The sequence below is a fragment of the Ramularia collo-cygni genome, assembly GCF_900074925.1.
Source record: "Ramularia collo-cygni strain URUG2 genome assembly, contig: RCC_scaffold01, whole genome shotgun sequence".
Lineage (NCBI taxonomy): Eukaryota > Fungi > Ascomycota > Dothideomycetes > Mycosphaerellales > Mycosphaerellaceae > Ramularia > Ramularia collo-cygni.
The window spans coordinates 4,499,829-4,520,962 of NW_019716255.1; the positions used below are offsets into that span (position 1 = coordinate 4,499,829).

The following is a 21,134-nucleotide window of genomic DNA, read 5'->3' on the forward strand; positions in this document are numbered from 1 at the left end:
CAATCTCGAAAAGCAAGACAGACCTCAGCTCATCCCGCCGCCCTCCCTTTCTTCATTCACTGCGTGCTTGCCTTCCATCTCAATCATCGCAAGATCTGCGACAGAAGGAACATGCGACTAGTCGAATCTGCGAGCGACTGACATCTGCCTTTGTTCCTGCAACCACAACAACCTTCCGCGTAAGTCGACCAGCACACACCACTTCTACCACATAGAAAGCCATCAGGAGCCATCAGGAGCCATCAGAAGCTTCTTCCCATGCACATGTTCATTATATTCACTCAACGCGAATGCGGGGAGCTTTAGTGGCCCCAATCTGCTCCAGCTCTTCACCATAAAACTCCAGCTCCTTCCTTCATTCTTCCTTCCATCAGACATCCACTTCCACATCCACTTCCCCTCCACAACAACACACCAACCACGCCCGCCACCACATCCACCATTCAACCCTTCAACATGTCTTCCAACACGGAGCCTGAGACCGTGAAGTACACCCCGTTCCAGCCGGACTTCAACTTGGAAAAGCGCATCGCACTTCTGAAGCTTGTTCTCCGCCCAGACCCCGTCGCAGAAGCTGCTGCTGCTGCAGCGCTTCTCCGACCCGCAACTCCACCCCCAGAGTCCGACTCCGACTCCGACGACGATGATTGGGAAGAGCCAACAACGCCACGCGGTATGGCGCGAAGAGCCGCCAGGGACCGCTATCTAGATGCTCTTTACGATCACAGCAACCGCAACGAGGAGGCGACTCGTGCGAAGCAGCTTGCTCGTGCTAACGCGCCGAACAAGAATTTCAACAGACCAACCCCGATGGCATCTTTCACAGGCCAAGACATTGCTTTCGACAGCCGCAAGGGCCAACCGGCACCATTTGGGATCAACTTTGTCCCTTTCGTCGCTCTTACGAAGTGGTGTTACACGTTCGCTCCGAAGGAACTGCTACAACCACTTGCATCTGTGTTTTTTGACGCAGATAAGATTTACGCTCGTGATTGGGACCTGTAAGTTATTTATTTTCTTCGCAAATTCTTCTTCTCTGACACAAACATTTTCTAGCTACTACGTCGCTTCGRACTACTGTGGAGTCATCACGTTTGTACCGGAACACCAACTTCAAGTCCTCTTCGACGAAATCAACGAGGCATTTCCAGAAGCAAAAGTCAAGATCACCGACAAGGATTATCAAGGCGGCTTTGTCATTGACTTTGAAGACCTTCGTCAAGACCTTCGGCCACGCTGGTTGTGCTGCTGCGAATCTCGAGCGCACTATCGATCTTGGATCGACAGGCTTTCGATGGAGACGCACATGAAGCTGCCTTCGGGCTCACCAAAAGATCGCAGCGTCGAGGCCTTCAAGGCCAAAGTTGACGCAGCGAACGCGATCAGCAAGGCCAAGAAGAAGAATGGAAAGGTGCAGACTTTCCAGCACGCCATCGTCCAGCGACAGGACATGGTTCGACATGGTTTTCGGGCTCAGCGGTACTTGGGGCTGCTCCCAAAGAGCGAGCCATCGCTGATGCCAGACATTTCTACCTTGACCATCAGCGAGGCTATTGATGTCACCCAACCAGCGCCACATGCTTTCGACATGGACGCCATTTTCATCGCCATCGACCTCGAGGCATACGAGAGCCCACCTCGAATGGTGACTGAGATTGGCATTGCCACTCTTGACACTCGTGATTTGAAGGGCGTCGCTCCTGGTGAAGTTGGAAAAGAATGGCACAAGTCCATCCGCGGTCGGCACATCCGCGTTGACGAGTAAGTTGAGGTCTGGAATCAAAGTGAGTAACATCTGCTAACACATGACTTTCACAGGTACAAGTATCTTATGAACCATCAATACATCCAAGGCTGCCCAGCAGCATTTGAATTCGGGGACAGCGAATTTGTCCCGAAAGACCGACTCGGCTCCGTCCTGGCAAGCTGCTTCAAGCAGCCCTTCAATCAGAAGGACGTCATCGACGTACCTACAGAGGAGAGAAACATCGTCCTCGTTGGTCACGATCTGGGTCAAGACATTAACTACTGTCATCAGCTCGGGTTCTCCGTTCTGAACCGCGCCAGCATCAAGGAGTCAGTCGACACAGTCGGCATGTATCGGGCCTACTCCAAAGATCCGAATGCCCGCTCTTTGGGAAGCATTCTCTACGACTTCGACCTCACTGGGTGGAACCTTCACAACGCCGGCAATGATGCCGTCTACACGATCCAGGCCATGCTCGCCAYTTGCGTCAAGTCTGCCGCAACCCGCGGCGAGAAGGATGTGGTGGAGAAGAAGTTGGAGGAGAAGACTGAGACTTTGGTCGAGGCCGCCAAGGAGAAGGCCAAGGAGGATTGTACGGGTTGGGATGAGGATGACGATGGTGGTGACCCGTTGCAGCCCACAGAGGCTACTTTCAATCCTGCTGGAGGACGTGGAGGTCGTGGTGGTAGAGGTGGTCGTGGAGGTGGAGATCAGGCCCGTGGAGGTGGCGGTGGACCCTTCTACACGACGGGAGGCGCTGTTCTGGACGTCTAGCGTCGTCTAGAAGCGGGAGAGCTCATCGAAAAGCTGAAATCATGGCTTTGTTGAAGAGGCGAATGTACGAGATGCGTAGATTCCTTCCAAGCTTTGCGCCGGGATATGTATACTTTACAAATCAGTGGCTTTGCAGAATTCATGTCTTTCGTAATCATTCTATTTGTGCAGTGCGCAAACAATATCTATCTCTATCCTCGGCYCCCATATTTCCCAACCGACGCTCGTTGGCCGTGGATTATTCGCCCACCACTCCCAGCTCTTGGAAATTCTACATACAGTTCTATTCTTCATCGCCGTCAAAAAAGCGCATCACAGCCAATGTGACTACAGGATTACCCATGACAACATCATGCAAGCCAAATTTCAAAATCTCCTCTCTAATCACACCATTTCGACTCCGCATCACAGCCACACTCCCACCAGCTCCCCGATCAATTCTCTCAAGTCCCTCGACTACACTTGTCGATTTCGTAGAATTTWCAGCGTGCTCAAACAGAACAGAAGTATGTCTCCAAGGAATATCGTAATCGTCTTGAGCATGGATGATTGTGACACGATACTTGGCTCCTTTTGCCTCATTCAAACGCACGTATTCAGCGATGCGATCTTTCGTGGACCAAGTATCGCGAATGTAGCACTTGAGAGCATCGAAGACGGCGGGGAATCTCACCACGGGAGCGAGGATGGGGATCGTGCCGGCGATACTGTATGTAGAGACCAAAGTCGGGACATCTATAAATGGTGCGACGAGGATGTGCCCTGCGAATAGTATGTTTTGTCGAGCATAGTGTTCTGCCACGGCCATGTTGACTGCTGTTCCGAGCGATTGGCCGAAGATTGCAATTCGATGAGGGGGGATTTTCGCGACGTGGAGAGCCCATTCTACAATTGCTATTGCGTCTGCTATAAGACCTTGTTCCGAGGGGGAGCCGGGAGATTTGCCAAAACCTCTATAGTCGAAGGATAGAACGTGGAGGGGTGCTTTTGCGGAGGAAGCTGCGGTTAGAGCTCGATAGTTTGGTRTGCGGAAACCCGAAGCTACGGTTCCTCCTGCTCCGTGCATGTGGATTACGAGGCGAGCTGTAGGATCATGTCGGAGGAGTTGGAAGGCTTTTCGTGATGAGATATCCGGTGCCAAACCCGCCTTTTCGGACGAGAGCTCCGTTTCGTGCTTGTGGTATAAATCCACGGGAAGGATGTGCCAGGCGTAGAGATTCTGGCCGCTGCTTGGGGAGGGTATGAGGAAGGGCGTCACTTGATTGTGGAGGAATCCGAAGAGTTCGGGGGTGGAAAGGTCTTTGAACCATGTCATCTGCACTGCATGCAGATAGACGATGTGAGCTTGGAAGGACTGCGTTGTGAGGGCTGCCAGAAGGCAGAGATAGAGAGTGCATGCCGAGCCGGCTGTAAGCGATGCATATTTGAGAAGTCGTGTGAGCATGCTGGTTTGGAATACATTTACGCATATACCACAAATGAAGCTCTATACATGGAAGGAAAGAAGGTGTGCCTCGTTCAATGTGATGGAAAGAGAGTTTGGCGCCAGACAGGGGAATGCCGCCGAAGATAGTCCGGGCGCTAAGGTCGTTCCAAGTTCTAGTTTGAAATTTGAATCGACATCAACTTCTGTTCAGACACCATGAGACATTGGCGGGCGCTTCAAGACACACGGCGTGCATGAAGCACTACGCGTACCCTATTATAGACAAGAAGACCTGACTTGGATTGCAGTGGAGACCACTACCACCGACATGTATTTACTAAACAGTTGCCCTCGAAAAAAGGCAAGACCCCCAGAAAGATGAACAATACCTACATGACGAACGGCACTCCAACACCCAATGCAGACTCCAGCAGTCACCTCGTAGGCTGGACACCTGAATCAGGTGGTCGAGGCACCCTCAAACTCATCTCAACATGTCTTTTCACCATCTTCTTTTGCACGTGGGTCGTCATACATCCTCGAATTCACTCCCGTCAAATCTTTCACATTCCTCATAAAATGGCCCTTTGCCTCAAGACCGTCATCGCCCCCGAGCTGATCGCCGTGGAGGGTGCCCAGGAATGGATCCAGGCCCGTCGCGTTGTCACAAACTGCGCGAGTTCCACCGGCGGAGGCCTCACGTCCGTCCAAGCCTACTATGTGGGCATGCTGGGTCTACGCTATCGAACCCCAGATGGAGCGAAAGTCCTCTGGCCGAACCAGTTGGAATGGCTTCTCCATGAAGRTCTACTCGATTGGGAACAGCAGCATGAAGCTTGGGGATTGAACTTGGAAGATATCCAAGATCGCAGCAACGCCGATGGCACCGTGAAGCTCTTTGCTCTGGTACAGGTGGCCTGGTTCGTTGCGCAATCCATCATGAGAGCGGTGCACCACCTACCGCTTGCTCCACTAGAGTCCATGACATTGAGCTACATTCCTCTCTTTGCCCTGACCTACTTTTTCTGGTGGCTCAAACCCAAAGATATTGTCAAAGCCACCGTCGTCAATCTTCCATCAATGAGCCCACCTCAACTTGAAGAATTCCAAGCAATGAGCATCAGCGACGACTTTGACGAAGCGCAACAGCAATCATTCTGGTCAATCTGGTCTCTCACGCCCCGGATATTCGAATTCGAAGACCGCAACAACAATGAGCAGCACAACATGTCGAAGAATGACATCATCAGCGAAGACGAAGAGTGCGACGGAAAAGACGTAGAAATAGAAACAGGAAAAGCCAAAGGAAAAGAAAAAGTCCTCGCCCACTGGGACCCCACAATCTACCACTCCCCAATCCTCTGGCCACTAACCTGCCTCTTCGGAATCTCCTTCCCAGCCCTGCACCTCCTCTCCTGGAACACGACTTTCCCGACCCTCATAGAATCCCACCTCTGGCGCATAGCCGCCATCGCCAGCATCCTCTCCATGCTAATCTTTATGCAATTCGAAAAAATCTCCATTTCCAATTGGCGTCGAAATCCTGGTTTGGCGGTGCTGCAGATTTTGGCGCCGGGAGTGTATATGCTTTGTAGAGTGGTCATGCTTGTGGGTGCTGTGGTGGCGTTGAGGGCGGCGGATCGGGGGATTTATGAGACTTGTGGGGTGGAGATGTATTGGTTGCATCTGGTTTGAACCAGAAGAAGAATAAGAAGAACAAGAAGAAGCGGCTTTCATCGACGTGTAAACAGACCCTCCAGTACAAGTCCAACAAACCTGATTGGGTAGAACGAACAAGCCTGCATTCAATTCCTACAGTATCGACAAATCGACATCTCATCATCATCCAGAGAGAAGTAAACGCCACGCTAGACCTCCCAAAAGCCCATTCATTCTTCATGACTTCCACTCTCATCACCACCGATGCTCATCACAATTTAACACCCCAAACGCCCCTCCCAGCACAAACACCCAACCAATCCCCTCCTTCTCTGGTCAATTCGCCCTGCGGAGCCCAACTGACATTGGCGACTTCATATTCACATCTCCAACTGGCAAAAGGTCCCTTGCCACCATCTCCCGCTTGTGCTCCCGCGGGAGGAGGATTTTGATTCAGGAGATCCCAGACGAGGACGAGACTGTCATCTCCTCCACTCGCGAGCATGCCTCTTCGGCTGGGATTCCATTCAATGGAGTTGAGGTTTCCTTGGTGGCCGGAGAGTTCCAATAATGCGGTGCCGGGTTGTCGGACGTCGAGAATACGGATGATGTTGGAGTCCATGGCGAAGGTAGCGAGTAAGTGAGCGTCGTGTGGGGAAGCTGCTAGGYGGAGGAGAGGTGGGGAGGGAGCGAGGGTTTGGGGTACACTCTTTGATGGGGAGGAGGAAGTTGGGGAGGCGGCTGGCGGATGGTCAGTGAGGAACATTTCCGATGATTGTGATGAGGACGTACATTTGTCGGACTTGTCCGCAGGCTCGTAAATAATGGTGGAGTGTTCCAAACTTCGAAGATCGAACATTCTCACACTACCATCGGCTCCACACGAAACGAAGACGTCGACGGATCCCGCGCAGAATCGCACATCGAAGACTTCTTTGTCGTGGGCGATGAGTTGTGTTTTGGCGGTGAGGGTGGGAATGTCCCAGATGGTGCACGTTGTGTCGATGGAGGAGGTTATGATGAGTTTCGGTGAGAGGGTATTCCAATCCAAGGAGGTGAGAGGAGCCGTGTGTTCGGGTGTTTTGCTGTTGGATAGAAGAGCCAGAGGCTGTAATTTTTGCGGCGCCGGTTCTCGTAGGTTTGCCGCGGCACTTCGATTGATGTTGCTTGTGATGTTGGATTGAGTGCCTTGCGGCAGACTCCACAATCGTAGATGATCACCGCTCGTGGCCAGGAGATCGGTGCTCTGCTTTTGGGAACTCGGAGGCTCCCACAAGATCCTCGTCACGGGATATGCGCACGTCGCCTCGGCCACCTTTGTATATTCCAAGCCATACGGTGTCTGTCCCGGACTGGTCACGTCTTGCGGAGTGATGTGTGTGTCCAAGATTTGAATGAAGTTGTGCGGATCTTCCAAATAACTTCCCACGGCCATCTTTCCCGCTCCACTGCCTCCCAAGACCGGCCATTTGCACCAATCGAAGKCGTATGTGGGGAATGGAGCGAGGTAATTTGAGTTGATGGGTTGGTCGGCGTAACTGAAAAAGGCCGTTCCCTGCGGTCCCTCACCCGCGTCGGAAATGGCTCTTGATCGAATGTCGGTGAGATTGAGAGGAGAGTGTGAGGGACCGGCGCCCACGGGCGTCTGAGCATTGGAAAGGTTGTAGGCTTTGGGGTTGGAGGTGGTGGGAGTTTGATTAAAGGGAATGTATTTCTGCGTGCCATCCATGCCGGAAGGACTGCTCAGCGAGTGTCCGTGTTGGTGAATGGTATTTTGGCGGGAAAGCGACGGTTGCTGCTGTTGTGCTTGGGCATAATGCTGTGCATTGGATGGCAGCGGGGGAGCCATCGAGGGGATCGTCGACGGCGCGGAATATCCCCCCGATGTTGCGGGACGCGCCGAGGAGGAATGGGAGGGAGGACCACCGGGCTGCAATGCGCCGGGAAGGGCGGTGGTGGAGGTGGGATTGGAGGGGATGGCGGAGCTGGCTTGTTGGATGTTGAACGTGGGCGGGGCCGAGGGAGTGGAATGGTGGTAGGATTGCTGCGGCGTGTAGGGATTCGACAGGTGCTCGTTGTGCGAATGCTGCCGTCGCGGCGATTGGGCGGGTAGATCGGCCATGGAGTTRCGATTCGAGGCGGATGAAGGGTGGAGGGTTGGCTGTGGTTGCGGTGGTGGGTCGGGATTCGAGGTCTCCGTGGAAGGCTTGCTTTGCTCCCTCTCTTTGCTCTGGTCGGTCAAATCGACGGACATGCGCTGGAGATTGGGACTGGCAAATGCTGCGAGCGCTCCTCCCGCCGACAAAAATGCGGACGAGGTGGAGCGGGAATGGGAGGTGGAGGATCCAAAGGGCATGGCTGCCCGATGATGGGATGGGATGTGGATCTACCTAGAATGTGGATGGTGGAATGCTTCCCGTCTACCCCGCCTCGTTTTCCTTCCACAGTTCGACAATTCAATCCTCTCTTCAACCTTCCGTGTTGTCGAGGTGGAATTGACCCAAGAGCTGAGACCTTTGTCACCCCGAGAAGCGTTTCAATATGAAACACGCCAATTGGAGGACACGAATAGCACCATGGCTGCCCGAAACACGCTCGTGCTGCGTTAAACTATTCTAGCCTTGACGTCCCCACCCCACCTCACAAGACATCCATACCCCTCCATCACCTACAACATTGTATGGAAGATGGACGTCCAGAGACGGAGAGGGTAGAATGCCCTAAAAACCATGGAAGTAGAGGATAATACAACCTGCATGTCCCTTCCAACAATCTAGACTCGCCTCGACTCCCGCACCTCGGCAGATGTAAGGTAGCTCCATCTTGACATCCTTCCCGACACCTGATCCCTGCAGACCATCCACCTCACCTCCAACAACAACAACTTCAAGAAAATGTCGCTCGAAAGAAGCGACTCGGGTCAACCCCCCCGCTTCCTCCTCCTCCTGCCGCCCGCCCCTTCCAATCCCACCCACGCCTCGCTCAAATCCGCCTACAGCAGCACCATTATCCAAGTGCTCCAAGAAGTCGCCCTCCACTCGCCCGAATGTGCCTCGCAAGCCGCAGTCCTGGAAATTGGCCTGGCATGTCCCCACCTCGTCGGTCATCATCAAAAGTCCCGAGCGAGTCTCTATCATCAAACACAATCTCTGCTGGCGGGAATCTACAAACTCATCACCGTTGTGGCCGCGCAGGAAGGGATTAATGTCGAGGATGCGGATGGCGTGGATGTGAGGGTCATCTTGGTCGCGTGGGATGGAGAGCATGAGGATGAGGTGGTGGTGGGGAGGACGCCGTATGGACCCGTCATTGATCTCCCCACCCTGGCCAAGAGCGGGCGACAATGGCAGTTCGCGTTTGGGGTGGAGACGGATGAAGGAGAGAAATTCCTTCGAGCCTTCGTTACTGCCAAGTCCAGCACAGAAGAAGCCTCTTCTTCATCAAATCCACCCTCCACATCACCTCCATCATCATCGTCATCAGACAATGCTACGCGCCGCCACAACATAGCAGTGGGAGGGACATGGGACCACCTGCACGCCGGCCACAAACTCCTCCTAACCATGACCCTCTTCCTTCTCGACCCTCGCATCGCCTCCAAACCCTTCACCGCCACCATCGGCATCACAGGCGACGCCCTCCTGACCGCGAAAAAACACGCCCACCTCCTACAATCCTGGACCGAGCGCCAGAAATCCTGCGCCACCTTTACGAATTCCATCGTCGATTTCTCCACCACCGCCAGTTCTCAGGGAAGTCGCCAGGTCAGCATTCGAGATGATGCGGGGCCGAATGGGAAGGGGGTGGATATTACGTATCCGAATGGCTTGGTGGTGAAGTTTACGGAGATTCAGGACCCTTTTGGTCCGACCATCACCGAGCAGGAAATCGAAGGATTGGTCGTGAGTGGCGAGACGAGGAGTGGTGGGAAAGCGGTGAATGATAAACGGAAGGAGTTGGGGTGGAAGGAACTGGATGTTTATGAAGTGGATGTGTTGGACGCGGGGGAGGAGGGAGAAGGGAGTGTCAAGGAGGGTTTTGAGAGTAAATTGAGTAGTTCGGCCATTCGGGAGAAGTTGGCGGGCAAGGACCGGGGGAAGATGTGATGACTCTCTAGAGGGGAGACTTGGGGAAAGGAGAGTGTGGGAAGATTTATGGAGTGTTAATGTATGCTGTATGCTGCATGCTGTATGAGATATGAGATATGTATGAGAATACGAAGCTTTGGGGTTTGGCTTTGACCTTTGTCTGATTGCTGTCGCCCGAACTTGTGAGATATCTATCCGCCGGAAGATGCTCGAGCGGTTGGGGATCAATGTCGAGTTAGCCCACGGCATCACGTGAGCGTGATGTCTGGAAGAAGAATAGCGCGTGGCGCTTGCGGCCGAGGCCGCCAATTGAACAGGCGCCTCCTCCGCATCACAGCGCACACACTGTCAGTCGGGACATGCTGCCACAGCTGCCATGTTAATAACTACTGCGCGATCTGCCGCAGATACGGCCAGCTTGCCGACTCCTATACAAATGCCGTCGCTACGAGCTATCGGGAGATGAATCTGGACCGTTCATCGCCAGAGATTCACCTCGGGACCTCCTGCTGCACCATGCACGGCCCTCGCCTCAAGAAAGAAGGATCCTTCGCCAATGTGGGTGGCCCCGCTTTCCTACATGTAGTGGTCTGTATGCGCAGCTGAAGCGGCTTCTAAGCCTTAGCCTTGCGTCCCCGATAACCAGCTTTGTAGCCCTCATGTCCACGTTCTTTTCATTGCTGTATCGAGTCATTTTGAAATGCTCGAGACAGCCTACTTCTCCTGACTTGAGAGCGCTGCGAGATGGAAAATATGGCCAAGAAGACCCTTGATGGCCCTCAGCAATACACAGTCGCTTGGCTCGCTGCTTTACCTTCAGAGCGTACCGCTGCTGAGATACTCCTTGACGAGAAGCACGAAAAGCCCGCAGGATTCACTAAACATGTAGCTGATACCAACTCTTATACGTGGGGCCGTATGGGGAAGCATAACATCGTGATTGCTTCCCTGCCTTCTGGAGAGTATGGGGAAATAGCCACTGCAGACATGACTGGCGGGCTTCGAGCCTCCCTTCCCCATATTCGTGTCGGCTTGCTTGTTGGTATAGCTGCGGGAGTTACAGGAGAGCGAGAAGAGTCAGAGGGGAAGTTCTCGATAGATCGCGACATTCGTCTAGGAGATATTGCTGTGAGCAATCCGGACAAGGCCAATGGCGGAATCGTGCAGTACGATCTTTACAAAGCCAAGGTTCGCAAGGTGCAGAATCCAGACGGAAGTGTCAGAGATGAAAGCTACATGGAAGCGAAAGGGTTCGTGAATGCACCGCCAAGAGCGTTGCGTAGCGCTCTTTCCGCCTTGCAGGCGAAACATGAGTATGACGAGCCCCGGGTCGCGCATCACCTTGAGAAGTTCAAGCGCAACAAGAAGACCAGGACCTTCACGTATCCGGGGGCCATGAATACAGAAGATGGAAGTGACGTGGACGAATCAGACGAGGGAGATTCAGATGACGAGGATCCGCTGCGTGTAGCCATCAGCGAGAAACGTGCTACCCTCCGATCTGGAGCTAAGCACAAGAAGCTCAAACGGAGGACCGAGCCTGCTATCCATTACGGCACAATCGCTTCGGGGAACACGTTAATGAAGGACAAAGCGAAGCGGAACGACCTTTTGTCTTCCTTGAAGGCGAACAACTTCGAGCCTATCTGCTTCGAAATGGAAGCTGCTGGAATCATGAGCTCTTTTCCATCTCTAGTTATCAGAGGCATATGTGACTACGGAGACGAACGGAAGAACGACGCATGGCAAAAATATGCAGCTGCTACTGCAGCGGCTTTTGCAAAGGAGTTTCTGGAGTGTCTCGACGCCGAAGAGGTCGAGCAGGAGGAACCGATTTCCCGTGTTGAGAAGTTAGTAGAGCAGCGTAAGTAGCCATAAAACCCGTCACYAATGCGCGTTCTGATGTTTCGCGGTCAACGTCAAAGTGGAGAAGCACGTTGCAGACTATCGACATCAGCAGATGGACAAATGGCTCTCTCCTCCAGACCCGTCGACAAATTTCAACAAAGCCAAGGAATTAAGACACCCCAAGACTGGACGCTGGTTCCTTGAAAGTGAACAATACGAGGACTGGCGAACGAACGTACACTCGTCACTCTGGCTGCATGGTCTCGCTGGGTGTGGCAAGACGGTCCTCAGCTCCACTATCATTGCAGATGTACAGGAGAGAAGCGATGAGACTGWCCTCTTCTTCTTCTTCGACTTCAACAATTCCGACAAGCAGTCTTTTGAGAAGATGCTGCGCTCACTCATCTCGCAGATCTACCTTCAGTGCGAGGGCTCCCGGAAGCACTTGGATCATCTCTATCTGACCTGCGCAGGCGGAGGCAAGCAACCCGAGACGGGACTGCTGATCATGACTTTACAGTCCATGATCAACGAATCGGAGACCCTTTATATTGTGCTGGATGCCCTGGATGAATGTAAAACAAGACACGAGTTGCTTGATTGGCTCGAAGGTCTTCCCCGAGACAATGTACACCTGATTCTCACCAGCCGCAAAGAATACGACATCGAGACCTCTCTCGCCGAATGGATGCCCACTGCAGCTACCATTCCTATCCAGAACAAGCCAGTTGACGAAGATATTCGCGCTGTCATTCAGAGCAGACTCGCCGAAGATAAGGAGTTACGGCGATGGCAATCCTCGAAGCAGGTCCGCGAAGAGATCGAGACGAAACTAATGGAAAAGGCCGATGGGATGTACGTTTCGAATTCACTTTTTCTTCCCGGACCACGCTGACCTGGTATAGGTTCCGCTGGGCGGTATGCCAGCTGGATGCGCTCCGGACTTGTCTTGACCTTCCCACCCTCAAGGTTGCACTCGCATCTCTTCCAAAAGATCTGGATGAAGCTTATGCACGAATCTTGAAGAGCATTCGTCAAGAAGGCTATGAACGCAATGCAATCAGGCTACTTCAATTCCTCCTCTACACGGACCGGCCGCTACTGCTTGAGGAGGCCGTGGATGCAATCGCAGTATATCCCAATATCGATGACTGGAAGAATGGGTTCCAGGAGCAGAACCGCATGCCGAATCCTGACGAAATTGTCAGATACTGCTCTAGCTTGGTCCAACGCACATCAAGAGTCGTTGGGTATAAACGCCAAGATACAGAGGCTGCCAGTGTCGGCTATGAAGAGKGCCAATCTGTAAGTGAGCTACAGCTGGCCCATTTCTCGGTGAAAGAATATCTCGTGTCGGCGAGGCTCGAGGAGAGTTTCCAGACGTCTCTCGGTGAATGCTGCGCAAGAGCTGCGCTTGTCGAGGTAGGCCTATCCTACATGCTTGCAGCTTCAGGTATCCACCGCGTTGAGGAAGATTCATCTCGGGTATTACCACTGGCCAGATTATCAGCACAGTCTTGGATGGATCACGCCAGAAAGGTAGAGGCGCGCGACGAAACCGTGATGAATTGGATTTGTAAGCTGTTCACAACGCCAGCTGCATATCGCTATTGGCTCCAGCACTTCAACCCWGAGCGTCCCATGCAGCTAGCGAAGGACTGCACAGAGCAGCTTGGCGACATGTCWGTGCTCCCTATTCCGTTGTATTATGCATCTCTAGCTGGATTATCCAGATGTGTAAAGTGGCTGATAGATCAAGGGAGCGACGTCAATGCAAAGTGCAAAGCAGACAAGTACGGGCGCTGTACTTACGCGCTAATTGCTGCTTCATATGGAGGTCACGAGCAGGTAGTACAGCAACTACTTGACAAAGGTGCCAACGTCGATGCTGAAGGCTACTATTCCGGCTCCGCACTACGGATTGCTTCTTTTTCTGGCCATCTGGCGGTAGTGCAGCTTCTACTCGATAGACACGCCGACATCAACCATAGGACCCAAGGAGGGCATGAATCCGCATTATATGCTGCGTCTGAGCAGGGTCATGTAGGTGTAGTGCAGCTCTTACTAAACAATGGTGCCGATGTCAACCTCGACGGCGGACTCCATGGCTATCCGCTACATGCTGCTTGCGTACGGGCTCACGAAAGCGTCGTGCAACTACTTCTGAGAAGTGGGGCGAATGCGCATGCCAATAACAAGCGTGGTAACGTCCTCGCTTCCGCCTGTTTTGGCGGGTCCGCGAAGATCGTGCAGCTAGTGCTCAGTCGCGGGCTTGATGTCAACGCCGACAATGGAGCAGCACTAAAGGCTGCCTGTCAAAAACGTCAAGGGGGAGTGGCGCGAATACTGCTAGATGCAGGAGCAGACGCCACTGAGCAGGCTTTTGGCTTTGCTTCCCACCGTGGTCGGGAGAAGGTAGTGCAGATGCTACTAGATGCGGGGGCAAAAGTCACTGCTTCGATCCTCGAGAGTGCTGCCAGCAACGGCCACGAGAAGATAGTGCAGATACTGCTAAATGCGGGGGCGGAAGTCAGTGCAAAGGCCATTGAGAGCGCTTCTTGGCAGGGCCATGAGAAGGTAGTGCGACTACTGCTACATGCGGGAGCATACGTTACTGCGAGCGCCATTATCGCTGCTTCCACTCGTGGCCACGAGAAGACAGTACGAGTATTGCTAGATGCGGGAGCCGATGTCAATGCGAGAGACACATATGGTCAGACTGCTCTTCATTGGGCTTCGTACAAGAATGCCAAGGAAGTGATGCCCATGATTCTTAATGCAGGAACAGAGGTTGATGCCGAAGACAGCAAAGGGAGAAGCTCTCTTCTGTGTGCCTCCCGTATGGGCCATGCAGATATAGTGCAGATACTCCTAGATGCGGGAGCGGACGTCAACGCTCACACCGAAGATGGCAGTGCTCTTGATCACGCTAGCCAGGGAGGCCATGGAGATGTCGTGAAGATACTGCTGGCCGCGGGAGCGGACGTTCATGCGGGTGGTGGACACTGACTTTACTGCTCCCACACCTAGGAAAGGCTATGTCGAAGTGGCGCAAATACTACTGACTGGGGAGCGGACGTTGATCCGTGTACCAAATAAAGCCTGCACTGCCCTCGAGTGGGCTACCCTCACAGGTCACGACGAGATTGAGCAGATGCTTCCAGCTGCTGGAGCGGAAAACCTCTCATTCCATAATGGCTGTACGGTGGTGTCGACTTCCAAGACCAGTTTTCTCGAGCGTCGGCTAGTGAATGATATCTGAATGGACTACCTAGGATCATCTCTCACGTTCTAAAAGTTCCTTCTTTTTCACTCTGCTACATGCATTTCAACTCCTCCAACCCAGTTGAATGGAGACTTGATCTTAGCTCGGTGCTTCTGTGCAGTATAAATGAAGCAACCGGCATTTGCAGGAACTCTTGTCAACTGGACCTTTTGAAGAGACCGACTAACGCCACCGTTACACTCTCTAGCTTCCCGCTCGCACTCCATGCTTTGCTTCTTGAGGAGCTCGTCATCCCATTATTCGACGAATCTATCTGGAATTGCAGAGACCTCATTCGTGGATGGGAGTTGGATAAATCCAATAATGAGGATGATGAAGCCGACTATAGGCTACTGTTAGACATCGCTCGACATGCGTTCCATTCCAACGAGATGTTGTAAGTAGAAATTGAAGTAGTCAGAGGCATGCCGAAGGAGCTTGATACTTCCTGGGAAGATCACAAGCCAACACGCACGGGATCCCAGACTCAAACCTAAGTCTTGCAACAGGACTTCAGGCATGTGGATCTTCGAGCGGCATGGAGGTCTCTCGCATGCCATATGATGCTCTTGAACAGCTTACATCGACGGTCGCAGTCTATAGAGAATCGATTTCAGGAAGAGATCAATTTGGTAGGACTCTACAAGATGGACTCTTCGTTACTGTCAACAAATATCATCTCAGGCATTCCACATGAGCACACAACGGTTCCGCAAGACAGCCTCTAAGATCGCCGAATCTTCGCTGGCAGATAGCGCTGCGACAAAGACAATCAGTTCCTTGGGCATGCTTTTTCTTCTCGGAACTTTCATAGGCGTGAGTAGCTAAAGATGGCAGTCCTTCTTCCTGTTATTCTGCTGATAGCTCGGGGAATATTTTGGAATGAACTTCATTTCGCTTACTCCTCCGAATGGTGATCCTGGCTTATGGACAGTCTCGTCAAAGTTTTGGATATACTTGGCAACGACTGTACCTGTTACTTTGTAATAGTTTCAGTTTGGATGCTTTCTCAACCTAAAGCCATCAGAAAGAGCTGCCTCCTTCTCAGGCGCTCCTCCGAAATTTCGTGACTTCCGAGGTGTGATGTGACTTCCGAACCTTCCGAGCTTTAATTGGCAACCTTATACCCTTTACTCTGTCTATATAGTAGGTACGGTCTTTTATCTTTCTGCGGAGCGCCTAAGGAATAACCGCAGGATTCGGACAGAATCCTCTACTAGGCTAGCTATTAGGATATATATACATCCCTAACGCAACCCCTTTTTGCTTAAAGTAGGAATGCTTAGTTATAGAGTTTCGTACGGCTAATAAGACGTACTAATCAGATTTTGAATATATTAAGAACTACGGACAGCGTAAATTAGAAATATAGATATAGAAAACGACACTTTTAGGGTTAATAATGCTGCTAATAACCTAATTTACTATGCTAATAACAACTATCCTATACTAAATTAAACTGCTCGAGGTCCCTAACGTTAATATCCTCCGTCTATTACTACTACCTTCCTTTCTATCCGATGTTATAATATAGTAATCTAAGCCGGTATCGATTATTACTCTAAAAGGAGCCGAATCCGAGCAAAACTAGTACTACGCCCTAAAAGATAGTCGTACTAATACGCTAATAATACGCGCTATCTCGCGTTATAATTCTCCTATAGTCGTCGTTAGATATCGTTATAGCGAAAGCAAACGTAGAAGCTACTAGTACCGTCGAGTGCCGCTATCCGTACTTAGTAAAGTTTCTAGAGTAAATACCTCGTTTATACGTCCGTGCTCTTCTTTTATTATCTAAAGGCAAACACTAGCCTTAATACTAATACTAATACTAAGACTAACGCGCTAATCTAGGCGTATCCTGCTATATATTAACCGATATTATACGTCCCTCTACGGAAATTATAACATATAATAGCGCCTAAGAACCTAGGCTAGAGGTCGACTTAGTAGTCGACTAAATAGCGGCGATAGGCACTCGAGTAGAGAGCTATAGCGCTAAAGGCTACGCGCCTACCTAGCCGTCCTACCGTTACTCGTAAAGCTCCGAAGTAGAATATTCCCGTCGTCGAGTTACTAGCGTAAGATACGCCGACGACCGAATAGATCTAGCATTTTAAGGACCGCGTATCTAATATTAAGGAGATGTTAATCGAGCAGATCTAGATGCTCGTCTTTAATGCTTTAAAGAGCGTTTACTCCCTTAGTGTCTAAAAGAAGATTATCTAGGATAGAATAGAGGTTGTCTTAGACTACTTCTATCCTAATAAGGGCTTTAAGCCTACGGAGTTCTAAGTTAATACCTTATACGCCTCTATATTCGCTAAGAAGGATGTAATAGCGCTTATAGGAACTAGCGCTAGTAAGAGTATGCTATATTAGGCATACTACTTCCTTACTAGTAGAATTATTATCTAGGTATGTTATTCGTATCGCGCGCTACCGCCGCCCTACTAACTAAAGACAGGTTATCCTACTTAACCGTATCGGCGAAGAGCAGAAGGCAGATATTAAGCGATCTATACGTAACGCTAAATCGGAACTAATCTAGTATATGCTTATAACTAGTAATACTAAGAGGGCAGATCTAAAACTATACGAGAAGCTCTATACTAGGAAGTTTAGTATTATCGCGATCGGGCTAGAGTAGATAGCGACTAAGGAGTTCTAGGAGTTCCTTCGTAAGATGCGTAATAGTATCGGCATATTTACTATCGACGAGTGTTATTTAGTATATAAGTAGGGTGTCTGTTTTCGAAAGGAGTAAGTAGATTATCTATCTTTCTAGCCCTATATTATCCCTTCGGCCCTCCTTAATCTATCTTTACTAACCTCGATATAGGTACTCCTAAATCTTTATCTAGCGCGAGATCGTCCTTTAGGATACTATCTAGCTCGGAGCTTTAGCGACTACTTTAGCAGATACGCGAGAGTATACTCTAGCATAAGGTAGGTTCCGTTAAGTTAGCCCTAAGCCGTTTATAACCGAAATTATCTACGTAAGCATCGATCGTACCGATATCTCGTACATCCTAAAGCTAATCCCTAAGGATAAGCTAGGTTCGTATAATATGCTATATTAGTAGTTAGGTAATATAGTCGACGAGGATAATAAGCTAACGCTAGAGGAAATCGATAAGACACTAAATTTCGAGGATAGACGCGGACGTATCGAGATAATAGTTAWCTAGTTGCGGTCCTAACTCGTCGCTTTAACGAAGGATAATAGCGATAATAAGAAGTATTACTAGGGAGGAAACGAGAAGAGGCTCGATATATATAACGTTATATCGTCGTACGATAGCTATACTCTAGTATACGACTAGAACGTACGATACGAGGAGTTCTCTAAGCTAGACTTGCTTATCCGGATTATATATAGTACTCCGTCCCTCGTATATAGCTACAACGTTAGTAACATCCTAGTAGTCGTCGTCTAGAAGATGCCGATTACTAAGGATCTCGACGATGTAATATAGAAAGTAGGCCGCTATATACGTAAGGGCGGTATAACTATCTATAGCATCTTCGTTTAGTTCTATCCGTACTAGTTAGATAATATATATAGCTAAGTACTAGATAGATCTAATTACAACTCGATTATTCCCCGCGATAGATAAGAAGCGCGTACGCCGTATTAAACAGAATAGATTATAGCCTATAGCTACGCTCCGCTTCGTATAAGTAGCCTACGTAATACTACGATGCTAGGTAAGGACTTAGACGGTAACGAGACCTAGGCTAGCGACCGTAATAATAATAGGAACATAGCYACTATTACYGAGAAGAAGGACTAGACTAAGTAGGAAATAGAGTAGCGTAATAATATACCGAAGATTATCCGCCTTACTCTAACTAGTAGATATCTACTAGTTCCTCGGTGCTTCCGCGTTATAGTTAACGACTACTACGAGGAGCATCTAAAGATATACGATTCGGTTCTAGTTCGCTAGGACTAGTGCTATAGCTTCTATAATCTAGAACTCTACTCCCTTACTAAATAGGATGTATTGCTATATACCGTACCTAAGGCGAGGACTATACTAAGAGCTAGAAGTAAGTAGGCCTTCTTTATACCGAAGATTAAGGCTATCTTTACCGTCTTCTATTAGACTATCTTTACGTATAACGCGAATTACGACTTTACTAACTTACTAGCCGATTTGCCTTATAATCTAATCGTTCTAGAGGAATATGTTTAGGAGTTAAGCAACTATATCCGGTATAAGGCGCTAGAGGATCCTTAGCCGTAAGACGTCGAAGATCTTAGTAGAGATAGTCTATCGATCCCTATATCCCTCGAGGAGATAAAGGAAGTTGCCCTAGAGTTCTTTAAGTAGTACGCTAATAGCGGTACGCCTCGTAGAAACGACATCTCTCTTAAACTATTAGTAAAGGAGATTAACAAGATTACGCCTAAGGTGTACATCGAATATCGTGCTAGCCTAGACGAGAAGAAGCGTAAGAGAGAAGACGCTAAGAATAAGAAGGCCTAGGATACTATAATAGTAGTAGCAGCTATAGTAGTAACTAGATCGATTCTACCCGGTCTAGGACGAATAGCTACTTAGCGACGATCTAGCTTCTCCTAACGCGCTTCTAACTCCGCCTAAGAAGCTACCCTATTAACCTAGGCGATCTCTAGTAAGAATTAAGGCGACCTAGGTACCCGTAGCCGCGGTCGTAGTCGTCCTCGTAGGCGCCCTCGTAGTCGTAGTCGTAGTAGAGCCGAGAAGCGTGCTATAGACGTAGAAGATAAGGATAATAGCCGTACGACTCGACTACGTACTAGATAAGGGGGTAGCAATATAGCGACTCTAGGCTACGCTACGCCTAGTCCGTTAAACCGTAACGCTCCTCCTATAWAAACTACTACGACTATATTACGCGAAGCTAACTAGATAGTACGTCGTAGTAGACGTTTACTAACTCCTTTTAGGAGGGTTCGGGAAGCTCTTAAAATCGAGGAAGAATTCGGTAATATAGATAATTACGAGGAGAGCCTAGTACGCCGCCGTGCTAGGGTAGGAGACGAGATAGACACCCTTTAGATCTTAGTCTATATACTGCTATAGCTCGTATAGGACTATAGGATTTAACGCGATACGATTATAGGAGGTATATAGGCATTCCGAGAAGACTATAGATAGTAAGCCTTATCTTTCTATACCTATGTCTATATCGTCTATTAATTAGATTGCTATCGCCTATTCTTTCGCTATTATCTCTATCGACGCCGCTTTATATAGCAGAACTCGTCTAGCTTATCTCCTCCCTTCTAGTCGTTCCTTATAGTCGTTCCCTAGTCGCCTACGACTAACTATATATCGTATTCGTAGTCTAGTATAGCCTAGCTATCGATGTTAGCTTATCGCAAGAGTTAAGATAGTTATAAGAGCGTATATTAATAATAGATAAGAAAGGGTCGACGGTAACGACTCGAGATAGACGAAAGTTCGGATATAGCCGGCTTTATTTACTTCCTTCCCTTAGTATTATTAACACCTCCTACGTATTAACACCTCCTACGTATTAATATCTCCTACGCGTTAGAAAGATATACTAGACCGGCTTAGGATATAAATAGTAAAGAAAGGAGAGCAGCTAATAAACAGAGGGAAGAAACTTATCTAGCCGAAGTAATAATAATAATAATAGAACTATTTATATAGCTTTGTATTATATAAATAGCGAGTATAGCGTGCGACCTTCGTATCCTTCTTTAGCTACGCCGTATACTAGCGACAAATTAGATATCCTCTCTCTATATAGCGCTCGTAGCGCGGACGTACTTCGCCGTCGCTAGTCTCCTCGATACGAGCAATATATATAAGCGCTTTCTACCGGTCTATAGCTTTAAGGTCGAAGGCCTATACGTATTAGTTTCGATTAGGAGGATTAGATAGAAAGATATATACTTTAGAACGGACGGATAGGCCGTAATAGACCTTAGAGCTCGTGTTCTTAGGCTAGCGAAAGGTAGTGCCCTTATTATAGCTACTAGCCTTCGGGCTACTCCTCTTCTTTCCGGAGCTAGGAGTTAGTAGCGGTAGTATTTGTCTAGTAGTAGTATTATCGTCTTCTTCGTCGCCGTCGGACCGGAAGGAGAATACGCTAGAGCTACGGGTAGCCTTACGAGGAGGGCGAGGAGGTAGAGCGCGAAGGCTACGCGCCGGTAGCTTCCTAGTAGCTCGTAGTATAAGGGCCGTATAAGAGCCCTTACAATAACAGGATTAATAGAGGTAGCTAGATTAACTAACCTTAGAGAAGGGAGTGTAATATAACCTAACTACTTAGCGTAGGCTTAGCGTATGCATAACTCCTACG

General features: G+C 49.7%; 6 protein-coding genes; 4 read left to right on the forward strand and 2 right to left on the reverse strand.

Moving 5' to 3' along the window:
• Nucleotides 1–456: 456 nt before the first annotated feature.
• On the forward strand, nucleotides 457–2,521 carry RCC_01470 (uncharacterized protein; the record flags this gene model as incomplete). XM_023766755.1 has 3 exons in its annotated part: nucleotides 457–1,001; nucleotides 1,057–1,761; nucleotides 1,819–2,521. 3 exons carry the CDS (start codon nucleotides 457–459, stop codon nucleotides 2,519–2,521), a joined length of 1,953 nt encoding a protein of 650 aa, XP_023622523.1.
• Nucleotides 2,522–2,804: 283 nt separating this feature from the next.
• On the reverse strand, nucleotides 2,805–3,965 carry RCC_12339 (uncharacterized protein; the record flags this gene model as incomplete). The annotated part of the gene is made up of 1 exon (XM_023766756.1): nucleotides 2,805–3,965. One exon carries the CDS (start codon nucleotides 3,963–3,965, stop codon nucleotides 2,805–2,807), a length of 1,161 nt encoding a protein of 386 aa, XP_023622524.1.
• A 561-nt stretch (nucleotides 3,966–4,526) lies between these two features.
• RCC_01471 (uncharacterized protein) lies at nucleotides 4,527–5,642 on the forward strand (the record flags this gene model as incomplete). Its single annotated transcript, XM_023766757.1, has 1 exon — nucleotides 4,527–5,642. The coding sequence occupies one exon, from the start codon at nucleotides 4,527–4,529 to the stop codon at nucleotides 5,640–5,642; it is 1,116 nt and encodes a 371-aa protein (XP_023622525.1).
• Nucleotides 5,643–5,877: 235 nt separating this feature from the next.
• On the reverse strand, nucleotides 5,878–7,962 carry RCC_01472 (related to WD-repeat protein An11 homolog; the record flags this gene model as incomplete). XM_023766758.1 has 2 exons in its annotated part: nucleotides 5,878–6,347; nucleotides 6,399–7,962. 2 exons carry the CDS (start codon nucleotides 7,960–7,962, stop codon nucleotides 5,878–5,880), a joined length of 2,034 nt encoding a protein of 677 aa, XP_023622526.1.
• Nucleotides 7,963–8,500: 538 nt separating this feature from the next.
• Nucleotides 8,501–9,712, forward strand: RCC_01473 (uncharacterized protein; the record flags this gene model as incomplete). The annotated part of the gene is made up of 1 exon (XM_023766759.1): nucleotides 8,501–9,712. One exon carries the CDS (start codon nucleotides 8,501–8,503, stop codon nucleotides 9,710–9,712), a length of 1,212 nt encoding a protein of 403 aa, XP_023622527.1.
• A 726-nt stretch (nucleotides 9,713–10,438) lies between these two features.
• Nucleotides 10,439–14,551, forward strand: RCC_12093 (uncharacterized protein; the record flags this gene model as incomplete). XM_023766760.1 has 3 exons in its annotated part: nucleotides 10,439–11,558; nucleotides 11,620–12,397; nucleotides 12,448–14,551. 3 exons carry the CDS (start codon nucleotides 10,439–10,441, stop codon nucleotides 14,549–14,551), a joined length of 4,002 nt encoding a protein of 1,333 aa, XP_023622528.1.
• Nucleotides 14,552–21,134: the final 6,583 nt, after the last annotated feature.